General features: G+C 36.8%; 1 protein-coding gene and 2 long non-coding RNA genes across 18 annotated transcripts; 1 reads left to right on the forward strand and 2 right to left on the reverse strand.

The window, feature by feature from the left end:
• Positions 1–1308: 1308 nt before the first annotated feature.
• On the reverse strand, positions 1309–2850 carry LOC149268348 (uncharacterized). 4 transcript variants are annotated; one of them, XR_016270643.1, is made up of 8 exons: positions 2374–2850; positions 2063–2089; positions 1974–2003; positions 1887–1917; positions 1720–1746; positions 1607–1636; positions 1520–1550; positions 1309–1458 (listed from the first exon to the last, which is right to left on the reverse strand). It is a non-coding gene; the product is annotated as an uncharacterized LOC149268348 (long non-coding RNA). The 4 variants fall into 4 exon arrangements; XR_016270644.1 differs by lacking the exon at positions 1887–1917; XR_016270642.1 differs by having other exon boundaries at positions 1887–2089.
• Positions 2848–13816, forward strand: LOC149268349 (uncharacterized). Its single transcript, XR_016270659.1, has 4 exons — positions 2848–3453; positions 3514–10329; positions 10390–13565; positions 13630–13816. It is a non-coding gene; the product is annotated as an uncharacterized LOC149268349 (long non-coding RNA).
• On the reverse strand, positions 9359–21036 carry tun (N-terminal glutamine amidase tungus). Of its 13 annotated transcripts, none has more exons than XM_089472162.1 (10): positions 20843–21036; positions 19257–19465; positions 17866–18019; positions 17658–17806; positions 17477–17601; positions 11382–17417; positions 10224–10497; positions 9751–9901; positions 9603–9674; positions 9359–9535 (listed from the first exon to the last, which is right to left on the reverse strand). In XM_089472162.1, the coding sequence occupies exons 2-6, from the start codon at positions 19313–19315 to the stop codon at positions 17287–17289; spliced, it is 618 nt and encodes a 205-aa protein (XP_089328288.1). In that variant the 5' UTR covers positions 19316–19465; positions 20843–21036; the 3' UTR covers positions 9359–9535; positions 9603–9674; positions 9751–9901; positions 10224–10497; positions 11382–17286. The 13 variants fall into 13 exon arrangements, with proteins under 13 accessions (XP_089328288.1, XP_089328283.1, XP_089328289.1 ...); XM_089472157.1 differs by having other exon boundaries at positions 19257–19677; XM_089472163.1 differs by having other exon boundaries at positions 20833–21036.
• Positions 21037–21777: the final 741 nt, after the last annotated feature.

Raw genomic sequence — 21777 nt, forward strand, 5'->3', positions numbered from 1 at the left:
GTTAATACAAGCTCAGAGAAGCAAAACCCAAATAAGAGAACAGCAACTAATGGCAACGGCCATGGAAATGCGAATAAAAAATCAAGTTTCTATGAACCTATTGATTTTGAAATTGATTTGTGTCATAGCCAAACTGCAAATATGGATGTGGATCCACTTTCTATGCCCACTACTGAGCCCACGAGCGTCCCTAACCTAAAAGTAACCTCAAAATGTGGCGGTGAAACTAATGACTCTCAATACAACACGAAGCCGGCGCCTTTGTATTTATATGGAGTTACTGATATTATAGCTCTGTCCGCAGAGCTGAATAGAGTTGTTGGTGAAAACAATTTCACAACAAAACCTGCTGCCAAGTGCGGCATCAGAGTCCAATGCAATGGCATAGCCTCTTACAACAAACTCGCCAAATACGTCATGGAGAAGAAGCTAGATAGCCATACGTTTCAGTTGAAATCTGAGCGTGGCTTTAGGGCCTTCATTAGGCACCTACATCATTCAACGCCTGAAAAATGGATTCGTGAGCAGCTAACAAATCTGGGGCATAACATCATATTCCTCAGACCCATCAAAAATCGCTACAACAATCAGCCGCTCAATCTCTTTGAGGTGGTTCTGCAATCGAAGGACAACAATGCCGAGTTATTCAAACTTGGCTCACTCGGCAGCCAGATGATCAAGGTTGAAGTGCCATTAAAAGTGCCTGAGGTGCCACAGTGTCACAGGTGTCAGAGGCTTGGACACACAAAGAACTATTGCAATCGCCCCTTTGTGTGTGTCAAGTGTGGAGAGAATCACGCAACAACTGCCTGCACTAGGCAAAAGAATGACGAGTCGCCAGCCAAATGCGCAAACTGCTTGGGCCCGCATGCGGCCAGCTACAAGGGATGCCCCGTATACAAGGCGGCACTCAAAATGAAAACAAACGCCAATTCAGCCAAGTTAAACAAGCTTTTTGCTGGTTTAATCAACGCTACTCCAGCCACTCCAGCCACTGTTGGTAGACGTGGCCCATCATTATCACTTCATCACGGCAATCCTGCCCAAAGCTATGCTGCTGCTCTTCGTGAAGGCCAACAGGCATCACGGACCAACATATTGCTGCCAGTAAGCAGGCCGCATCAGCTACACTCCAGACCTGCAAACAAGAAGTCGACGACCCAGCCGACCTTCAAAGAGCCATTGCCACCTGCTGCTAGGCCGCAACAACAACAGCATCAAAGAAGCCGCAGTCTAAGTATCAGACGCACGCCTTCATGGCCTGCTCTAACACATAGCTCAGCTACTAATTACAATAATAACACACAATTAGATCAAACATTAAACTTTAATACAAGCAATAATATGCAAACAGTATTAGAATCTAAACTAGATATACTAATAGAAATGGCCAGTACACTTGTACAAATGTTTGTGGCCGGTCGGCTGCCCATTCCTGAAGCGCAATAGCCCAAGCACCTGAAATAAACAAATCAATCAATAAAAGTTGCATATATCTGCAAATAACCCCAACACTCACCTAATAAAACTATAGTTGAATTCACACATACCTGAAAGTAAATAAATAACATAAATAACCAATAATATACCTAATAAATCAACTTACCTGATGTCCTGCCATAGCAATCCGCTATACCTGCAAAAAAAAAAAAAAAAAAAAAAAAAAAAAGCATATCAATTAATTACAATAACATCACAATTATTTCAATAATCACTTACCTGCCATACATCCATGGTGCCATTTCACTGCAAATAAAACAATAAATAGGTAACTTTATTACAATTTGCTGATCTTCTGATCAGAACCAAATAATCAAAACAAAGTAAACAGACATGTGATCAAAACAGAATTTGCATATATCTGCAAATATAACCCCAACACTCACCAAATAAAACAATAGTTGAATTCACACATACCTGAAAGTTAATAAATAACATAAATAACCAATAATATACCTAATAAATCAACTTACCTGATGTCCTGCCATAGCGATCCGCTATACCTGAAAAAAAGGCATCAATTAATTACAATAACATCACAATTATTTCAATAATCACTTACCTGCCATACATCCATGGTGCCATTTCACTGCAAATAAAACAATAAATATGTAACTTTATTACAATTTGCTGATCTTCTGGTCAGAATCAAATAATCAAAACAAAGTAAAAAACATGTGATCAAAACAGAATTTGCATAAATTCTGCTTATGTCTATCGTATAGATATCGATTACAATGATACAATGGAATTGAAACATTAACCAAATAAAATTTAAATATATTACATCAAAATAATGAATAGAATAAACAAGTTTAACTAATCTAAAATATAAATATTAGTATTAATAAATAATTCATACATTATACTTACCTCATCGTTGCGATCTACTGTGGCTGCTATTTGGTCTACTGGAGATGACATCTGACGGCTGCTGCCCACACCTTAAATGAATACAACTATATTAGTTAAATATTAAGTTAGCTCTAATTTTATTTTAAACTATATATAATAAGAAGATGACAAGACTTTGTCTTACTGCCTTCAGCCATTGAAATTAATTAATTTTTCTTTATTCATTTTAAATACTACAATTTTGTGAACATTTAACACTAAGCTGCACTGTAAATTTCTGTTGCACTGGTGCCAATTTAAACTAATATTAAGAAAGTTTTGTAATTATCGACCTATTGTAGTAAGGTGCTATATCTATTCATAGAAAATGCTAATGTACAGTATTGTTTGAATAAAGAATATCTCCATCGCTTCTTCCCCTCGTCATGGAGCTGCAAGTCAGCTGTTCATGAATGAGATGGGTAGAAATGGAGATCATTATTGTGTGTTCTCTTGTAGACATACCAACAGAAAAAATACTCATCTCTTTCAGTTGCAACTTTTGCAATAAATTGCACTCTGCCTTTTCATCATATGTTCTTCAAACATATGTTTTTATCTGTGCATATCGATATGCATACCAGGGGTGCACAACCTCTCTTCGCGATTGTTTTTTTTTTTTGCGATAGTTCTATAAGACAAAATGAAAAGAAAAACTTATTGGAATTCAAATTTATTATTTCTTAATCAACTATAAACTATATTAATCCAAATTAAAAATAATATTAGTAATATTGCAACTGAAACCACATATGTGATAGCACTTGTGATATTTTTGCACAAATATCGCTATGAAATGAATATATAAGAATATTAATGAAATGAAAGCTTACCATTTAATAAATAATTATTTGCTATAATAGTATATACTAGTACATTTTTAAGCACTATTACTCACATTTTATAACTAATTGTAAATTCCCATTGCCATTTATGCATTTTTCGATAATTACCTTTTGTTTTGATTTATGCATCCCGATAAACGTATAAACGCACAGCTGCACAATCTCTCCTAAATTGCACTTGCGGTTTAATTTAACTTTTTAGACTGAAATAAAGGTGATAAAATGAAAAGAATTATAGATATAAGTTCAAGAATTTAATTAAAAGTTATATTAGCTTAGACAAGTATGGAGAAAATGACCGGACGATGTCCCGACTCTTCTCTCTAAATCCAATTAGCGGATCTTCTCACTGCTAAGTTTGTTGCGCATCTTATAGGTGTTCCTGCAAATAGAATTAAAAGTAAAATGAATTAATTAATTGTATCAATTGTTATTGTTTTAATCTACATAAAAATTATAACTAAACCTACTCATTAGTTTTAAACTAGTTATTTAAGCACATCAAATGTTATTCATTTTTGTTTTTGATCTGCTCTTTTGTATAATATGTAACGCAATGCTGCACAGCAATTTAATGTTGCACTTGCGACTATTTAAACAGCTCATGTGAGCAAGTTTCGGCTAATATCGACCTAAGTAACTTAAGGCGCCATGTAAATTAAAAAAAAATGCTAACGAAGAGTATTATATGAATAAAGAATATCTCTCTATTCTCTCCTCCTCTCCATTTAGCTGCTGGTCAGCTGTTATGGGCGAGAATGGAGGAAAGAGAGATTATTAATGTGTGTTCTGTCAAGGCATACAAACAGAAAAAAGAAAAAGCTGTGAAATAAATCTCATTTAATCGGTGCAAAAACGAATTAATTTTGCAAATTAAATTGCAACAATGCCTAGGGGCTATGTTGCAGCTGACGGTGAAGAGGACATGGACGTGGAAGTCGAATCTCTTCTCGACTCGCCGACACATTTGTCTGCGCCCACGCCATCAAGTGCGCCAGGGAAGAAAAGTGAGGTTTTGGCGAAACCAACAACATCTCGAGCAGCGGCTCAGTTACTAAAAGCAAATGCGGCTGGTGTTAGCAACAGCAGCAAAGCTGATAAAGCAATTGCTAATTATCATAAAGCCAAAGCGGCTCTCAAAAGTGGCAAGATGACAATCGAAGAGGCGCTTAAAATGGGCGCGCAGCCACTTGCAACTGCAGTCAAGCGAACTGCAGAAAAGGGCGATAGCCCTAAAAAGAAGAATGCTCAGCTGGATGCTATAGATCTGGGTGACAGTGAAGAGGAGAACTTGCTAGCAGACGACATCGTTGTGACTACAAGGACTGAGGACACGCATCAAAAGGCATCTGGCCTTGTAAATAATGCTCGCATTGCTGCAAACGTGAAAGCTACACCGCCTAATTCTGCTGCTGCTGCTGCAGCTACCACTTTAACTGGAGCAACTGGCGCGCGCCTCAACGCGAAGCCTGCGCCGCTATTTCTGGCAAATGTCACTGACATTATGCCACTTTTAATTCGCCTGGATGACGCTGTCGGAGAGGAGAATTATACCACAAAGCCCACTGCAAACCATGGTATCAGGGTGCAGTGCAAGGACATCGCTACTCATCGCAAGCTGGTAAAGTACCTTGACGAAAATAAAATTGAAAACTATACTTTCCAATTGAAATGTGAGCGCGGGTTTAGAGCGATTATCCGCCATCTACACTATTCCACTCCGGATCAGTGGATCCGCGACCAATTAGCTAAGCTGGGGCATACCGTTCGATTCTTGAGGGGTATCAAATCTCGCTTCTCTAAGGAGCCACTTGACCTCTTTGAGGTTGAACTGGTCGCCAACGCAAATAATGCTGACTTGCTACAAGTCACGGCTCTGGGAAACCAGCGAGTAAGAGTCGAGAGGCCGTTCAAATCTGCAGAAGTAGCCCAATGCCACAGGTGCCAGAAGTTTGGGCACACAAAAAACTATTGCCGCCGCCCTTTTGCTTGCGTCAAATGCGGCGAAAATCACGCCTCTATTGACTGCAGCAAGCAAAAAGGCGACCAAACGCCAGCAAAATGCGCCAACTGCTCGGGCCCACACGCTGCGAGTTACAAGGGATGCCCCTCCTACAAAGAGGCCTGCAAGAAGCGAGAGCCCGAATCGGCGGCACAGCTCAGCCAGATTATAAGGACTTTAACAAAGCCAGCTCCCACTACAACTGCTCAAGGCAGTAGAACAAACTTGCCAAATCTTTTTCAGCAAGCCCCCCCTCAGCCACGACCTCAAACTGCTAATGCTGGGCCCAGCTACGCATCTGCCCTCCGGGCGGGTCTCCAATTTAAGCAGCCAGCGGCGCCGGCAGCCAATAATAGCCAGCAACGCCAATCAAGGCAGAATATCACTAAACGTGCCCAACAACAACAGCAACAACAACAACAAGCCAGATTGTCTAGGCAAGCAAGCGCTCAGCGGCCAGCGCAGCCAAACAGAAGCCGCAGCTTAAGTACTCGCCGTAGGCCCCCTCCTATTGTATCTGGGGTGACACACCATAGTAATGGGGTGGGCTTTCCTCTTAATTTTGAGCAGCCTAGATATGCTAACATGCCAGCTATGCCATTACAAGTTAACTCTAGATTAGAGGCCAAAATTGACAAACTTATAGAGATGATGACCACATTGACTGCTTGCCTATTAGCTAGAGTTGGTCCAAGTGAGCACATAAATGTCTAATAATGTATCTGATGCACATATTGCTAATAGACGCAGCTGCACACTGCAGACTGCTGTATCTAATAGTACCAACAACATTAACATCTCCATATGGAATGCTGCTGGTATTACAAATAAGCTTATTGAAGTAAAGCAATATGTTATTAAGCATAATATAGACATTATGCTAATATCTGAAACCCATCTGACGGACAAGGACAACATTGTAATTGACGGATACATAATTTATTTGGCAAACCACCCTACAAATAGGCGCAGAGGTGGCGCAGCTTTTATAATCAAACAAAACATCTGCCATTACGCTATGCGCTGCTCATCCTTGGACTCGCACCAAAGTGTTGAAGTATCAGTCAGCTTACAAAACGGCAAGCACGTAAATATTGTGGCCATTTACTGCCCACCGCAAGTAAGCTGGACTGCGCAAGACTTCAGCAATCTTCTGAATTTGCTGGGCGACACGTATCTTGTAGGTGGTGACTGGAACGCAAAGAGCCAATGGTGGGGAAACGCCAGATCCTGTATTAGAGGCAGAACGTTAGTAAACAGTATTTTCCAAGAAAATTGCAATATTCTGGCAACTGGGTCGCCAACGCATTACCCTTTCAACTCACGCCAAACTCCATCTGCCATAGACTTTGCGCTTTTCAAAGGCATCAGGCGAGATTTGCTGGCCATCACTGACTCTTTCGAGCTAAACTCGGATCACCTCCCATTGCAAGTCCAGCTGGTTGAGAAGCCGATCATCAGCAAAGCAAAAGGCCATCTTCTGGATTTGAATGCTAATATAAGCAAATTTCAAAGTTACCTAAACGACAGAATCTTACTCAACACTGAAATCAGCAGTCCAGATGATGTTGATGATGCTGTTGATATTCTTGTCAAAAACGTCCAAGATGCTGCAAACTTTGCCAATGCGCAGTGTCCACGCAAGATAACCAGATCTAGGTTTCGAGTCAAAAGCCAGACTCTCCAGTTGATTGAGGCCAAGAAGCAAATCAAACGCTATCTTCTACAAAGCCGAAATCCCCTGGCAAAGCAGATCTGCAATAGGCTGTCAAATCGCATCAGCAAAGATATAAAATCTGCAAAGCAAAAATATGAAGAAGAATTATTCAGCTCTATCGACCCCACAGATAGATACAGTATGCAAAAGCTCTGGCGACTTACCAACGAAATCAAGCGACAGCCGGCTCCAAATCTGCCACTATTAAAGTCCAGCGATGGCAATGGCTCTAACGCCAATAATGTATGGTGCAAAACAACGGCGGAGAAAGCTGAAGTCTTTGCTGATAGCCTTGAGCAACGCTTCAAGCCTCTCATCTCTGCATCACCTGGCGACTTGGCCGAAATTGAGGCGCAAATTAGTCAGTCACCAGCGTCTGCCTTGGTCTCTTTTCGGCCAGTCACAGTGACAGAGGTCATTAATCATATTAGCACGCTGGAGAAGAAGAAAGCAGCTGGTTTAGATAATATCGACAATCACACTATCAAAGCGCTGCCAATGAGGGCAATACTATACCTTGTTTTAATATGCAACAACTCACTTCGAATGGGCCATTTTCCTACCAGCTGGAAGTTAGCACTGGTCAAGATGATACACAAGCCCGGCAAGCCCACGCAGCATGTATCATCATACAGGCCAATAAGTCTCTTGTCTGGCTTATCTAAAATATTAGAGTTCTTAATTCTGAGCCGTATGCTTGAGCAAGACGCACTTACCAATGCTATACCCAGCCACCAATTTGGCTTTCGCAAGGCCCACTCAGCTGAGCAACAGCTTGGGCGAGTCACGCAGTTCATTCTGAAATCATATGAAGAACATAAGTATTGCTCTGCCGTTTACTTGGACATAAAAGAAGCATTTGACAGAGTGTGGCACTCAGGTCTGAGATACAAACTCAAGATGCTCTTACCTGACGCTCTGTATCGAATCCTTTGCTCCTACTTAGCAAATCGATCATTTATTGTTGAATGCCATGGAGGATGCCGCTCTGCAACCAAGCAAATACACGCTGGGGTGCCTCAAGGTAGCCTGCTTGGGCCAGTGCTGTATAACATATACACCAGTGATATTCCAAGCCCAACTTATGCCTCTGGAAATAAAATCCTCTTAGCCACTTATGCCGATGACGTCGTAGTCCTCTCAGCAAACTGTCGGCAAGCAGATGCGTTAGCTCAGCAACAAGCATATATGGACAAATTAGCTCTGTGGGCGAAGAAATGGTGCATTACAATAAATACTAGTAAAACTATGCACATTATGCATACTTACAAAAGGATATCGCCATACCAGGATATCCGCATTGGCAATGAAGCAATTAAAAACGGCACTTCACATCCTTATTTGGGTGTCACTATGGACACAAAGCTGCACTTCGGCACTCATGTCACCACTGTCGTCTCGAGGATTAGGGCACGGCTGAAAAAGATAGATTGGCTGATTAATAAAAATAGTAAATTGTCTCTAAAAACTAAAACGATAATTTACAAACAACTAGTTGCGCCACTGTGGCAATATACTATACCTGTCTGGGGTGCGCTCCTATCCGAAACTCAGTTCGACCGCATCAGAGTTGCACACAACAGAGCACTGAGAACCATATCTGGCGCTCAATATTATATTTCAAATGCTCGCATCAGATCTGAGCTGGGCGTCTTATCTGTGGATGAATTATTTAATAATATTTGCATTAAATATTATGATAGACTGCGAGTACACAGCAACAATGAGGCTAGAAGCATAGCCCACTATCCGTTTGTACCACAGCGGCTAACTATGCCCAGATACTCTAGCCTCGTCAATACTCACCTGGCTAATGAAATCGAGTTGCGCGCACAGCGACAACAGCGAAGACAAGCGGAGTTCGACGAGGAGCTACACGCTAATTATCTTCGCCGACATCCGCCCGTATACGGCCCGATAACTTTTCGCGAGCACAGCCGCAACATTTTAGCAGAGAGATTCACGAGGTCATATCCGGCCTCAACCCGCAACTCCAGCGAAAATCTTCGCAGAATGGCAGCGCGACGCAGAAATGAGGCTCGTCGCAACGGCGCGCCATCGTATGACGCAGTCCCACACACCCCCACCTCTGGGGCGACACAAAATATAGGCGACGCTACTGCCTCGCAGTCGCGCCTGCCAATCTTTCGGCAACTGGCGCCACTGCCACCCACAGCGAGCACTTCGCGCACACACAACACAAATCCAGGAGATTCTTCGGCCGATGCAGGCTGGTCCTTCCCCAGCAACTGATTGCAAGCATATACGCTAAAAAAGAACATAAATCTGCATTAAAATTCCAATTGGCCATTGGTATATGCAAGCAACTTACCTGGAAACTGGTCGTCCTCACATATCCTATCTGCAAAGGGTATCCTAACAAATAAAACTCAAATTGAATTTTATATTCAATTAAAGTTTTATTTGGCACGTATGCACATACACACATGCAGCAAAACAACACTACAATGCACTGGCTTAAACTACACAATCAACTTAACTAAACTGGCGGCACTGCTCGGTGATTGGGATGTGGAGTCTTCTCAGCTGCTACCTCTCGTTCCACCGGATGATTCCCTGCAAATAAAAACAAAACAACATTAAGTATAAACACTTATATATATATATGTATAATTAACATTACCTCGCAGCCATTTTGCGTCACTCACTTCTTCGGCCTGTCGAACACACGTTCACTTGCACTTGGGAGAAATTGCTGAAACAGATGAATAATTTATTAATTAATATCTAATTATTAATAATTATCTCATTATTCTTATTAGAATCCATACTCATCTCTTTCAGTTGCAACTTTTGCAATAAATTGCACTCTGCCTTTTCATCATATGTTCTTCAAACATATGTTTTTATCTGTGCATATCGATATGCATACCAGGGGTGCACAACCTCTCTTCGCGATTGTTTTTTTTTTTTGCGATAGTTCTATAAGACAAAATGAAAAGAAAAACTTATTGGAATTCAAATTTATTATTTCTTAATCAACTATAAACTATATTAATCCAAATTAAAAATAATATTAGTAATATTGCAACTGAAACCACATATGTGATAGCACTTGTGATATTTTTGCACAAATATCGCTATGAAATGAATATATAAGAATATTAATGAAATGAAAGCTTACCATTTAATAAATAATTATTTGCTATAATAGTATATACTAGTACATTTTTAAGCACTATTACTCACATTTTATAACTAATTGTAAATTCCCATTGCCATTTATGCATTTTTCGATAATTACCTTTTGTTTTGATTTATGCATCCCGATAAACGTATAAACGCACAGCTGCACAATCTCTCCTAAATTGCACTTGCGGTTTAATTTAACTTTTTAGACTGAAATAAAGGTGATAAAATGAAAAGAATTATAGATATAAGTTCAAGAATTTAATTAAAAGTTATATTAGCTTAGACAAGTATGGAGAAAATGACCGGACGATGTCCCGACTCTTCTCTCTAAATCCAATTAGCGGATCTTCTCACTGCTAAGTTTGTTGCGCATCTTATAGGTGTTCCTGCAAATAGAATTAAAAGTAAAATGAATTAATTAATTGTATCAATTGTTATTGTTTTAATCTACATAAAAATTATAACTAAACCTACTCATTAGTTTTAAACTAGTTATTTAAGCACATCAAATGTTATTCATTTTTGTTTTTGATCTGCTCTTTTGTATAATATGTAACGCAATGCTGCACAGCAATTTAATGTTGCACTTGCGACTATTTAAACAGCTCATGTGAGCAAGTTTCGGCTAATATCGACCTAAGTAACTTAAGGCGCCATGTAAATTCAAAAAAAATGCTAACGAAGAGTATTATATGAATAAAGAATATCTCTCTATTCTCTCCTCCTCTCCATTTAGCTGCTGGTCAGCTGTTATGGGCGAGAATGGAGGAAAGAGAGATTATTAATGTGTGTTCTGTCAAGGCATACAAACAGAAAAGTTTTAAACTAGTTATTTAAGCACATCAAATGTTATTCATTTTTGTTTTTGATCTGCTCTTTTGTATAATATGTAACGCAATGCTGCACAGCAATTTAATGTTGCACTTGCGACTATTTAAACAGCTCATGTGAGCAAGTTTCGGCTAATATCGACCTAAGTAACTTAAGGCGCCATGTAAATTCAAAAAAAATGCTAACGAAGAGTATTATATGAATAAAGAATATCTCTCTATTCTCTCCTCCTCTCCATTTAGCTGCTGGTCAGCTGTTATGGGCGAGAATGGAGGAAAGAGAGATTATTAATGTGTGTTCTGTCAAGGCATACAAACAGAAACTGCACTTTGTATGGTAGCAGCTGTTTATATATAAAGATAATAATTAATTAATCTTAATTGTTAACTTTATTAATATCACTTTTTCAATTGTTAATTTTTTATATTGCAAAACTCACCTGCTAGTCAGCTTGCAATTAATGCAATCCTGCTATATCCAGTATTGCGCCCGTCTGTATTCCGAATGACAGCAGCCACATAAATATAAAAAGATAATAATTAATTAATATTAATTATTAATATCATTAATTTCAATTATTTACTTGTTAATATTTAAACTTACCAATTAGCAGCATAAAATTTGCATTTAATGCAATTTTCAATCAGCTGTTTTTGTTTTGTTTTGATTATGCACAACGCCAGGGGTGCATCGTCACTTACTCAATTGCACTTGCGATATATTGAATGAATGTTAATTAAATCAAAACTGCTAAAATGAATTGTTAAACTATTTTTATTTAATTATCTATATTAATTATCATAAACATTTTGTAATTTAAGTTAATTTTAGCTTAAGCCCATATTGGAGAAGATGACCAGACTTTGTCTCGACTTTTCTCTATTATTCCAATTGGCCACTTTGGGCTATTTTCTCTGTGCATCTTGTAGATGCTTATTAATGAAAAAATTGAATTATATTAATTAATGCCATCTATTACTATTGTTAAACTTAAATCTTACTTATCTATTTAGTCGTTAATCAGTTACTCAAGCACTTTATTGTTAATTTGTATTATCTTTAAATTGCTCTTTTATAAGTATTTTGTAACATTAAGCTGCACTGTTATTTTTGTGCACTTTTGGCTATTTAAATTGAATCATTCTATGATAAGTTTTGACTAATATTGTCCTTTATAGATTTTAATTATCTCATAGGCGCTATTTATATTCATAAGAAATGCTATTGTGAAGTATCAATTGAATAAAAAGTATCTCCGTACTATCTTCCCCTCGCCATGCAGCTGCTGGTCAGCTGATCATGTATGAGATGGGAAGAAGCGGAGATCATTATTGTGTGTTCTTCAAAAAAAAAAAAAAAAAAAAAAAGCGCGTTCGGACGTGCACACCGCAGAGCGCGAGGCCGGCGGGCAATTAGTAGTCAGACTATGTAAAGTTTATATCATAAGTCAAGACTACGGTGAATAATAATTTAATGAAAAGTTTCGACAAATATAGTCCTTTTTAGATTTTAATTATCTCATAGGCGCTATTTATATTTATAAAAAAAATGCTATTGTGAAGTATTAAATAAATAAAGAGTATCCCCGTACTCTTCCCCTCATCATGCAGCTGCAGGTCAGCTGTTCATGTACGAGAATGGGAAGAGGCGGAGATCACTAATGTGTGTTCTTTTTAGACATACGAACAGGAAAAAAGCCTCGAGCAGACCTGACTATTCAACAAAAAAAAAAAAAAAAAAAATATATAAGCTAGTATGTAAGGTGCTATGTTAAATTTCTAAAAAGAGCCATCGTAAGGCACTGAGAAATAAAGAGTCACCTCCCTTCTATCCCCTCCTCTTATAGCTGCAGAGCAGCTGTTAAGAACGAGAAGATACAAACAAGGTGCAATTGTGTATGGCAATAGACTATACAAAGTTGAAATTTTGTTCAACAGTCGACCATCCCGGTCGAGCGCATGAAGCGAAATGATTGTGCTTTCGTATTTTTTCGTAGCCCGAACCCAAAAAGTGAGGAGCCGAGCAAATACGAAGTGTCTGGGAGATAACTCCTGAAAAAAGTGTGCAAAACGCTTTACACTACTTGTCCGGTCTATGTGTTCTCTCGTTAGTGCATTTACTCACTTACTCACTCACACACACACACACACACTCAATATTCGCATTTATGTTAAGTATATGAATAAGATATGGCAGCCCTGCGCAGCTGTTAACATCAATGTAAGCCAGTTGAGCCCTGTTATGTTAAGTTTAACATTGACTAGGGCGCCAATCCATTCCAATTTAAAAATACTCGGTATTTAATGGGATACACACGGAATTGAGCGACTGTCAAGCTCCTGCCCGTTCAGCCATCTGCCGGCTGTGCTGGCTCTCCCAATAGAGGGAGCAGCAGGGAGATCTACACACAGTAGGCGTCAACAAATTTACTATATTATACAGAATTATAGCAGTAAATAAATAAATATAGTCAGTCAGTCAGCCTCATGCAGACCTGACTATTCAAATCAAAAAAAAAAAAAAAAAAAAAAAAAAAAAAAAAAAAATGAAGAAGTTCACGACGAATACCTTTATATATAGCAAAATCAATGGTGGATTGCGAGTGTCGAGGGCTAAAAGGGAAGTAAGTAGGAGATCCGGTAGCTAATATGTTTAGATTTGCCTTGTGTAATAAGTTTCAAATACAGGTCGTCTGTTACCTCACCACTGAGTGTAGTGCCGGATGTTAATTTTAATGATTACTGCCACATACCCTGTTCGCCTGTTAGAAGGATGGTTAGCCGCATAAACAGTGTACCCGTGAAAATTAGTTTTACCAGAGTTGATAAAGTGAGTCTCCGAGAGAGAGAACAAAGAGAGCGGACAAATTGAAAAGAGAGCAAGCGTATGACAGACAAGAAGAGAGAGAGAGACAGAGCACATGGCTGAGAAAAAGAGAAAATGGCAGCAACGGAGAGCGCAAATATTTATTGTTTTTATCGCAATTGCCTACATCAAAAGTACAAACTGATAAGACATCTGAGTGCATTCTCAAAAATGTTAGCAATATATACAAACGATTCTAATATGATCCGAAAAGTGCAGCAATTCCACTTTGTACACATTCGGCCTCTTTTTGGATATCTTATTATATATGCTGGTTTATAAAAAAAAAGGCAAAAAGACGCATAAAATATTTGATTTATTAGATTTATAGCTTATAACGGTTTGGAGTGTGATTATTTATACATAATCACAGACATGAGTGTTCTGTTCGAAAAAGAAACAGTGGAAAAGAGTAAGAAGGCTCTAGTCGAGACTGCTCGACTATGAAAAAATTCGTCCGTATTGCCCTTTTTAAAGCATTAAGCCATTTGCCTGGGTGCTTTATTATTATTATATCTAAAAAATTTCATAGCTTCGTGCAAAAAATTTGTCCGTATTGCCCTTTCCAAAGCATAAAGCCAGATGCCTGGGTACTTTATTCGAAGCTATGATCGGATTCTGATGAAACTCTCTTGAAAATATTGCAAGTCTAGCATTGTTATTGAAAATTTTATTTACATTTGTTAGACAACACCACTCACTACTATCAGAAAACACATATGTCGATGGGAATAATTTTGGGCTGGAGTTAAAGAAGGAAAAAATAAATGCAGGTACAAGAGGGTTTACTCAGGTAATATCATTCGAACCCTAAATCGTTCACATATGTATTTACATACATAAGCATGTAATTCAAAACGACAGAGGCATTGCTTTAATTTCAATTCGTAGTCTAATAATATAAGTAAAATGCATTGGTATGTATGACTTTAAGGTTGATTTATATTAATATTCGTTTTTGCGCGTCACAATTTGAAGATTCGAAAGTACAGCTTTATTTCATTGACTCATAGTATAAATTATACAAATACTACAGAGCAGAAAAAGTAGTTTAGAATAATAATACAATAGTAGTACAATTGATAATTTGTTTGATATATATTTTATAGAGTAAGACATATAAGTCGATTAACACAGGCTAAAGCCAATATATTCAAAAACTTTTTTTTTCAACTTTATTCAAATATTAAGATCCTTGTTTATCGTTTTAAAAACGTAATACCATAGACATATGTGTATTGCCTTTATAATTTTGTAATGTGTAGAGATTTAAATATCTGGCGCATTTTCTATATCAATTTGTATATATGAAAATATGTATGTACGTATATAGCTTGCAATATTTTCAGATGTAGCGCGCATTTATTAATAGAAAAAGGGATCAATATTTACCAATCTTGAAAACATTGTATTAGAAAAATTGTAAATAGAATATAGCGCAATTCATTTCATTTCATTCATATGAAGCTGTATAACCTGATGAATGAGTAGATTATCTATTATAATTGTTGATATTTTTTTATTATGGTGAGCAGAGTAAAAAAGGTTTACGAGATTTTGTATGCTGTAAGTAAATTGTAAATTGTAAATTGCTGAAATAATTTGGTATCGCTGTCACATAATTCAAATTTATCTAACTATATATTTCATTTGACCTACACATATGATGTTCACGCATGTAAGACGCTTTCAATGACTCTTTTTTTTTTTTTTTGTTTATAACTACATACATATATACAGTGTATGTTTTAATTTCATATTGTGTATTTCGAGCTATTTAAGATTATTTTAGCTGAATATGAAAAATTTAACTAAAAAGATATTTTAAAAATGTGAACAATAAATACATGTCATTCTGATATGATCAAAAAGCTGCGGCTACTTGACTTTATAAACATTCATCAGCCTCTTTATGGATATCTTATTTTATATGCATTTTTATAAAAAAGAGTAATAAGACGCAAACTTTAAATTATTGCGGGTACATTGTCTGCTTATAGTATGAGTAAATTTTGTAGTATTTTTCCGCGGAGGTAACATATTAGCTGCTCAATATTATATTTTATATATATTTAAATTACAAAGGTGGAAGAGAAAACTTTACATATATGCTGTTTAGTACATAAAAACATTAAGTGATAATATCCATGTATATATTTATTTATTTATATAAATAAGCCAAAGCAAACCTTACTTGTTTAGCTTTTGTGGTTTTTGTAAATTAAAAAGTTTTACAAGATTGAATCTTACATAAATGAGAAAAGAAGAGCTTAAGATGAGTTACAGTGGCAAGTGTTGTGTTAGTGTTAAATACATAGCACATACATATAAGTAAAGTTTTGCCAGATTCAAGTATATTTTAAACTTTTTAAAGTTTACATTTTTTGTTTTTAATTTAAGAGTGTAGGTTTAACTTTGAGACTTTGCACAGCATTTAATGTAAGTAATATACATTAACATTATATATAAATTGTAATATTTTTTTTTTAAGTCTTACAAAATTGAGTAAACATTTTATTTTCTTTTAATATTAATACAAATTTATCAACTTATTGAATGTAAAAGAGTTTAAAATTGTAAGTGGTAAAGTGAGAATTCGGAAATTTTAATTGTGAAGCAATAAAAACACAAAATCATTAGTTGTTAATTTTCCGATTTAATGGTGTGAATTTTTCGCTAAGAGTATTCTGGTTGAAAAATGGGATGGCTCTGCCTGGTATTTTGTTTACTATTACTGTAGAGCGTATAATGAATCAGTCTTTGCGTGTCACAAGTATTAAATAAGTATGCGATACGTAATTACAATAGAGTAAAAAAATAAAATAAATAAATAAACAAATCATACACCAAGGTGTTGTATAATGCTCATTTAGCTGCCGTAAATGATGGCTACAATGCTTGGCCAAGATTTTTTTCTGTCAAAAATTGGATGTACATTTTAAGAGTAAGCTAACAAAAAGAGCTAAAAAAATTAACATTATCTATACAGAAAAGCTTCCAACATGTTTTTTTTTTATTTGTTAAGAGCGTGAGATGCAAATGTATTTAAATATGTAAAATACCATTCATGAAAACGGCATATACTGCTCGCAATTCGTGGAATTAAATTCAATTTTGTTGGTAAAAATGGCAAAAGAACTTTCAAATAATAATCTCAGGGTTTTTTTTGAATGCATAGAAGGAAATAAAAAATGTAAAATTTTTAAATGTCAAGGATTTGGAAGATGCATAATTTATTACTTACAGAGTTTGCTCTTATTAAATATTAACCTGAATATAAAAATACATTATATTATATTATATGCATTATACATGTATATAAGTATTTATATGTATGCAATTGTTATTCAATTGTCTTTTGGTATAATGCACATCTGTTGTGTTGTCGGCAAGTTTTGCAAGAGCACAAACTTTTTAAATTAATTTCGATTTTGGTTTAAGCTGATATCAGTAAATGTATTTGTGTGATAATTGATAATTTATTTGTTGTGTTGTGCCACAACGTGCGGTGACTTATAAAAGTATTGCACAAACTCGGAGAGGCTGTAGACGGCGCCGGGTCCTTTGCCAGCGCTCATGCAAATAAAGTCGCCCAAACAATGCATGTTAGCTGAAAAACACAATACATCATTAGCTGTAGCTTGTAGCTGTATGTAGATTAGTTTTTACTATTCGATAGGATGGGTGGATATGATGGCGGCGGCTTAATCCAGCTACCATCTGGTCGGCGCATGTGCCGACGATCCGATGAGAATTCAATTAGATATGTATCAGCAGGTATGACTCTGAAAAATCTGGAAATATAAGAAACTTAGACTTTTATCATGCTTTTGTATTATGGAATACCTACCTGTGATGCTCAGGTCGTAGTGCGAGATCTGACCGAAAAGTTTCAGTAACGTACTTATGAAAATATGTTGGAAACGGGAGTGTAGTATCCAAGTCATATACCAAACAGCGGTTTGGCAAGGGATTATGCATAAAGAATACATGATAGTCCTGTTCGCAAAGGATACATTTCGTATTATTTTTACGCTGTATTTTGCGGTGCATCTTACCCATATCACAACTTGATCATCACCACGTCCAGCTTTTTGTCGCCATAGCGGTACAGTTCTGCCCTCATTTGAGACGAAAACAGCATAGCACTTGCTTAACTCCTCAGGGCGCGTGCGCTGCACCTGTTCACATAATTTCCAAACGTTTTCCTCACTAAAATTAAATAAAACATTTTCAATTATAAATTATCTCTTCGTCTGCACCGGCCATCCAGATTTATTTAAAACTTTCTTATCTGTCTAACGAAAAACTTAACTAGACATAACACACCATCATTTTTGATTTTGCATACAAGTGTATAGATATTTAATATGCGAAGGTGTAGAGGATCTAGTGAGTAGGTAAATAATATACAAATCTTACGAAAGCACATTTTAAGAGCTTCACAAGTTTAGATGTTGCCAACAGATGGCTCGTAGCTAATATAGATGCAGAGAGAAAGCTTCAGGGAAAAATAATGGAAGAAAAAAAAAAAAAAAAAAAGAGAGACAGAAAGAGAACGCTAGAGAGCTGACGACTTGAAAAGAGAACAAATGAGCGACTGAGAGAGAGAGAGAGAGAGAAGCAGAGCGCATGACAGAGAAATAGAGAGAAGGTAAGCGAATGAAACCACAAATATTTATTGTTTTTATCGCAATCGCCCACATCAGAAGTACAAAATTGATAATGCACCGTTAGTTTATATGTTTTAGGCTAAATAAATATATGAAATATAACCTCGCCATTAAATTATTTACTAAATTCACTTCTGCCGTTACATTTCTTAGCTTGTTGTATAGTTTATACATTGAACTACTATAGTAAGCATAAGTGTATCATATTTTTCGATGTAGTTTCGGCTTTATATATTTCTATTGATATATACTAATATGTACATTTGTATATAAGAATGTACTAAGTTTTTAATTGTGTGCTTATACACAGTTTCGAATGTAGAATTTTGTGCTGTTGCTTTTAGTCGTTGTATGGTTTAAACACGCTTTTAACATGCGATAATAAAATCCCTCAGTGCGGCCAAGTCAATACCACGCAACCCTCACACACTGGTCTTGTTAGCAGACATGACCGTTTGACCTAATTTCAGTGCTGCGTGGCGGCGCGACAGGAAGAATCCCCTGCCAAAAGGAGCTTCGTGGGAGGTGGAGCTGAGTAATGAGTGAATTAAAATGCGATGCAAGGAACATCAACGAGTATAAAGCACGAAACAAGTAATAAATAATAAGTGCTCAAACAGCATGCGAATTCTCAGATATGTAAGTTTCATAATCTAAACAATAAACTAAATTAAAGGTTTAATTTATAGTTATTTGTATGATATTTAATATGTTGTGTATTTCCGATTTTCATTATCATTGTTAAGCTAATGCCGTTAAATAAGAACTCTACTAACCAGTAACAGGATACATAGGAGCAATCCGCTATTTTCGGAAACAAAAAGTCTGTTGCCATTTTGATGCTTGCCTGTGAGAATCGTTTCTCTTGTGGTTTGGGTTATTGGTTATTATAATTCTTTTAGAACTGTTTATTTTGCTGCTGGTATGGAATGGGTGCTGCACTGTTAACTCAAACTGAATTGTCTATCGGAGTTTTCACTGCACACTAATGATAAGTTCGAGGGGAGAATTTTCATAGAGCGCGTCAGACCGTTGTGTTGTGCTGGTGTGTGTTTCTGTGGCGTATATTACATGCGTGACGAAGACTAGCGCGCGTTTGTATTAAGCCTTTAATCGGTCGTATGCAATTATTATGGTTTGCTTATGTAGGTTGTCTAGGACTCGTGAAATCTCATGTTTTCCAATTGAATTGAAGCTCTGAAATTGTCGATAACAAATAAATTTAAATTTTTCTTTTGTGATTACTACGGCTTTAGCATTGCCTTAAAGTGTTTGCATTCAGGACGCTGACTGACACAAATACAGAGTTAAAAGCGGGACACACACGCACACACATAGGTAGCTATACACAGCAGCGCACGCTCACGAGAGGAAATGAGCCGAAATATGGAGGAATTTCTTTTTCTTCTTGCTTCAATTTACATTATTATTGTCTGATGAGTAAAAAAATTATTTTCTGCCCAGCTCGCATGAGCTATATGTACCACAATGACACACTTATCAAATTAGCATAGGGCTTTTGCTATCAATTAAGTGTACTGGCCGATTGCAGCACCTCTCTCCGGCGTTCAATAAGGTGTCTTTTGTTTTGATGTTTACTTTCACTGCCAATTGATAAGGTTCCCATGTGTTTGGTTACTTGCTGTATATGTATGTGTGTGTGTTGTTTTACACGCGCGCGTTGGCTGCCGTTATGTTGTTCACACGTTCCCGGTTCTCTACACACTTTGGAGGAAAACTCTCGACAGCATGGGAAATTTTCCACAAATGTTTTTATGCTCTCTAAAGTTGTTTGATGTCGTCGCGTTTGTCTCTTTTCGATAGTATCGTTAGCAACTCTGTTGGGTACGCATCGCTAACAGACACGGACTCGCTGTTGCGACACTCACTCTTCTAACGGCTTTTTAATTTACCCCTTTGCCCTAAACTGACTAAAAACAATAATTGGTCGAATGTTTTACAATTTAGGTAGGTTTATGTTCCTGATATTATGGGGTACATAATTTTGGTGATGAAGGTCTTAATATATTGATAGATATTATTTTTTTGTATTGCATATTGCAATGTGCATGATGTATTAAAATGTAAATAATAAATTCAAATTGTTATGCTACTTTCTTTTATTTTATAACTAATTTTGCATCGATTTTTAGCACTCTACGAGCTACTAGCTAAGTTCAATGCAGTCTGACACAAACAGAGAACCGAAGCTGTATACATCTACACGTATGTATGTATTGTACAGCGCACGCTCACAAATACACATAGCAGCACATAAACAAACTATTATTTTTCACACAGAAGCCAGGCTATTGGAACACTACTCCGCAAATTAATGCATAGAGGGATTACTATGAATTACACATTGCGTCGATCTAAGTTGCTTTGATTTAAAATTCCACATATATTTGTCGATAGCAGTTGATAAGCTGGTTAGGGTTTTATGTAGATGTGTTATATATGGATTCTGATACACGCGCGTTAGCGGCGCCTATGTTGTGTACGCGTTCCCGGCTCTCCACAGACTTCGGCGAAAATCAACTCATATAAATAAAAAGGAAATTTTCAGCATAGGGTGTTCCTTTCCAATACTAATAAATTTTTGTATTCGATTGCTTTGCAAGTTGCAACGCTGTGTCCACTGATGGCAACCGACAGAAGCTGACAGCTTCGTCACTCGACCTACCAACGGCTTTTCAATCAACTCAGCGACAGTAATGACCAACACTATATTTAATCATTTTTATCTAATCTAAATATTAACACAAGCTGATTGACAGTTCCAGGCCTTGCTTTTATTCTTAGTTAATAAACGTTTACTTTAAAGCAAATGCAAATTAGCATTTTTGTGTCTTAAATAGATAACAGATAAGTCCGCTCTCGTTCATAAATATTGAAATTTACTTTTGACAATCTTTCTTGATGAACGATGAGTTTAAAATATACATATATATACTTTTCAGATTACAGATTTTATATAATTTTATAAAGATAACAATCATTACAGCGAAGTACATGTCGCTTTACGAGTCTATTTTTTATTAATGAGCGTCTAACTCGAATTGCTTGTGAAGGTCGCAGGTTTCATTCAATTGATAAGTCGCGACTAGCAAACTAATTACAAATGGCGCTCGCAAGCAGAGTAAAGCTGAAGATTAGCATTCAACTTGCATATTGATTGAGCTATTGGTTCTGATAAAAATGATTTATGGGCAATTAAAACGATCATGACATACAAAATCTATAGTTGATGACGTATTCACAGTCTTATCAAAGTGGGCGTACCTGAGAGGAAAC

This window comes from Drosophila arizonae, chromosome 5 (genome assembly GCF_054131065.1).
Source record: "Drosophila arizonae isolate 15081-1271.41 chromosome 5, UAZ_ARI_1.0, whole genome shotgun sequence".
NCBI classification, from domain to species: Eukaryota; Metazoa; Arthropoda; class Insecta; order Diptera; family Drosophilidae; genus Drosophila; species Drosophila arizonae.

Excerpts from the sequence above, each read along its gene's own strand:
- tun (XM_089472162.1), bottom strand. The coding sequence starts at position 19,315 with ATGGCAACAGACTTTTTGTTTCCGAAAATAGCGGATTGCTCCTATGTA. Across the intron at positions 18,020-19,256 it reads TCCTATGTATCCTGTTACTG|TGAGGAAAACGTTTGGAAAT; the intron begins GTTAGTAGAGTT and ends ATTTAATTTTAG. Across the intron at positions 17,807-17,865 it reads ATGATCAAGTTGTGATATGG|GACTATCATGTATTCTTTAT; the intron begins GTAAGATGCACC and ends CTTTGCGAACAG.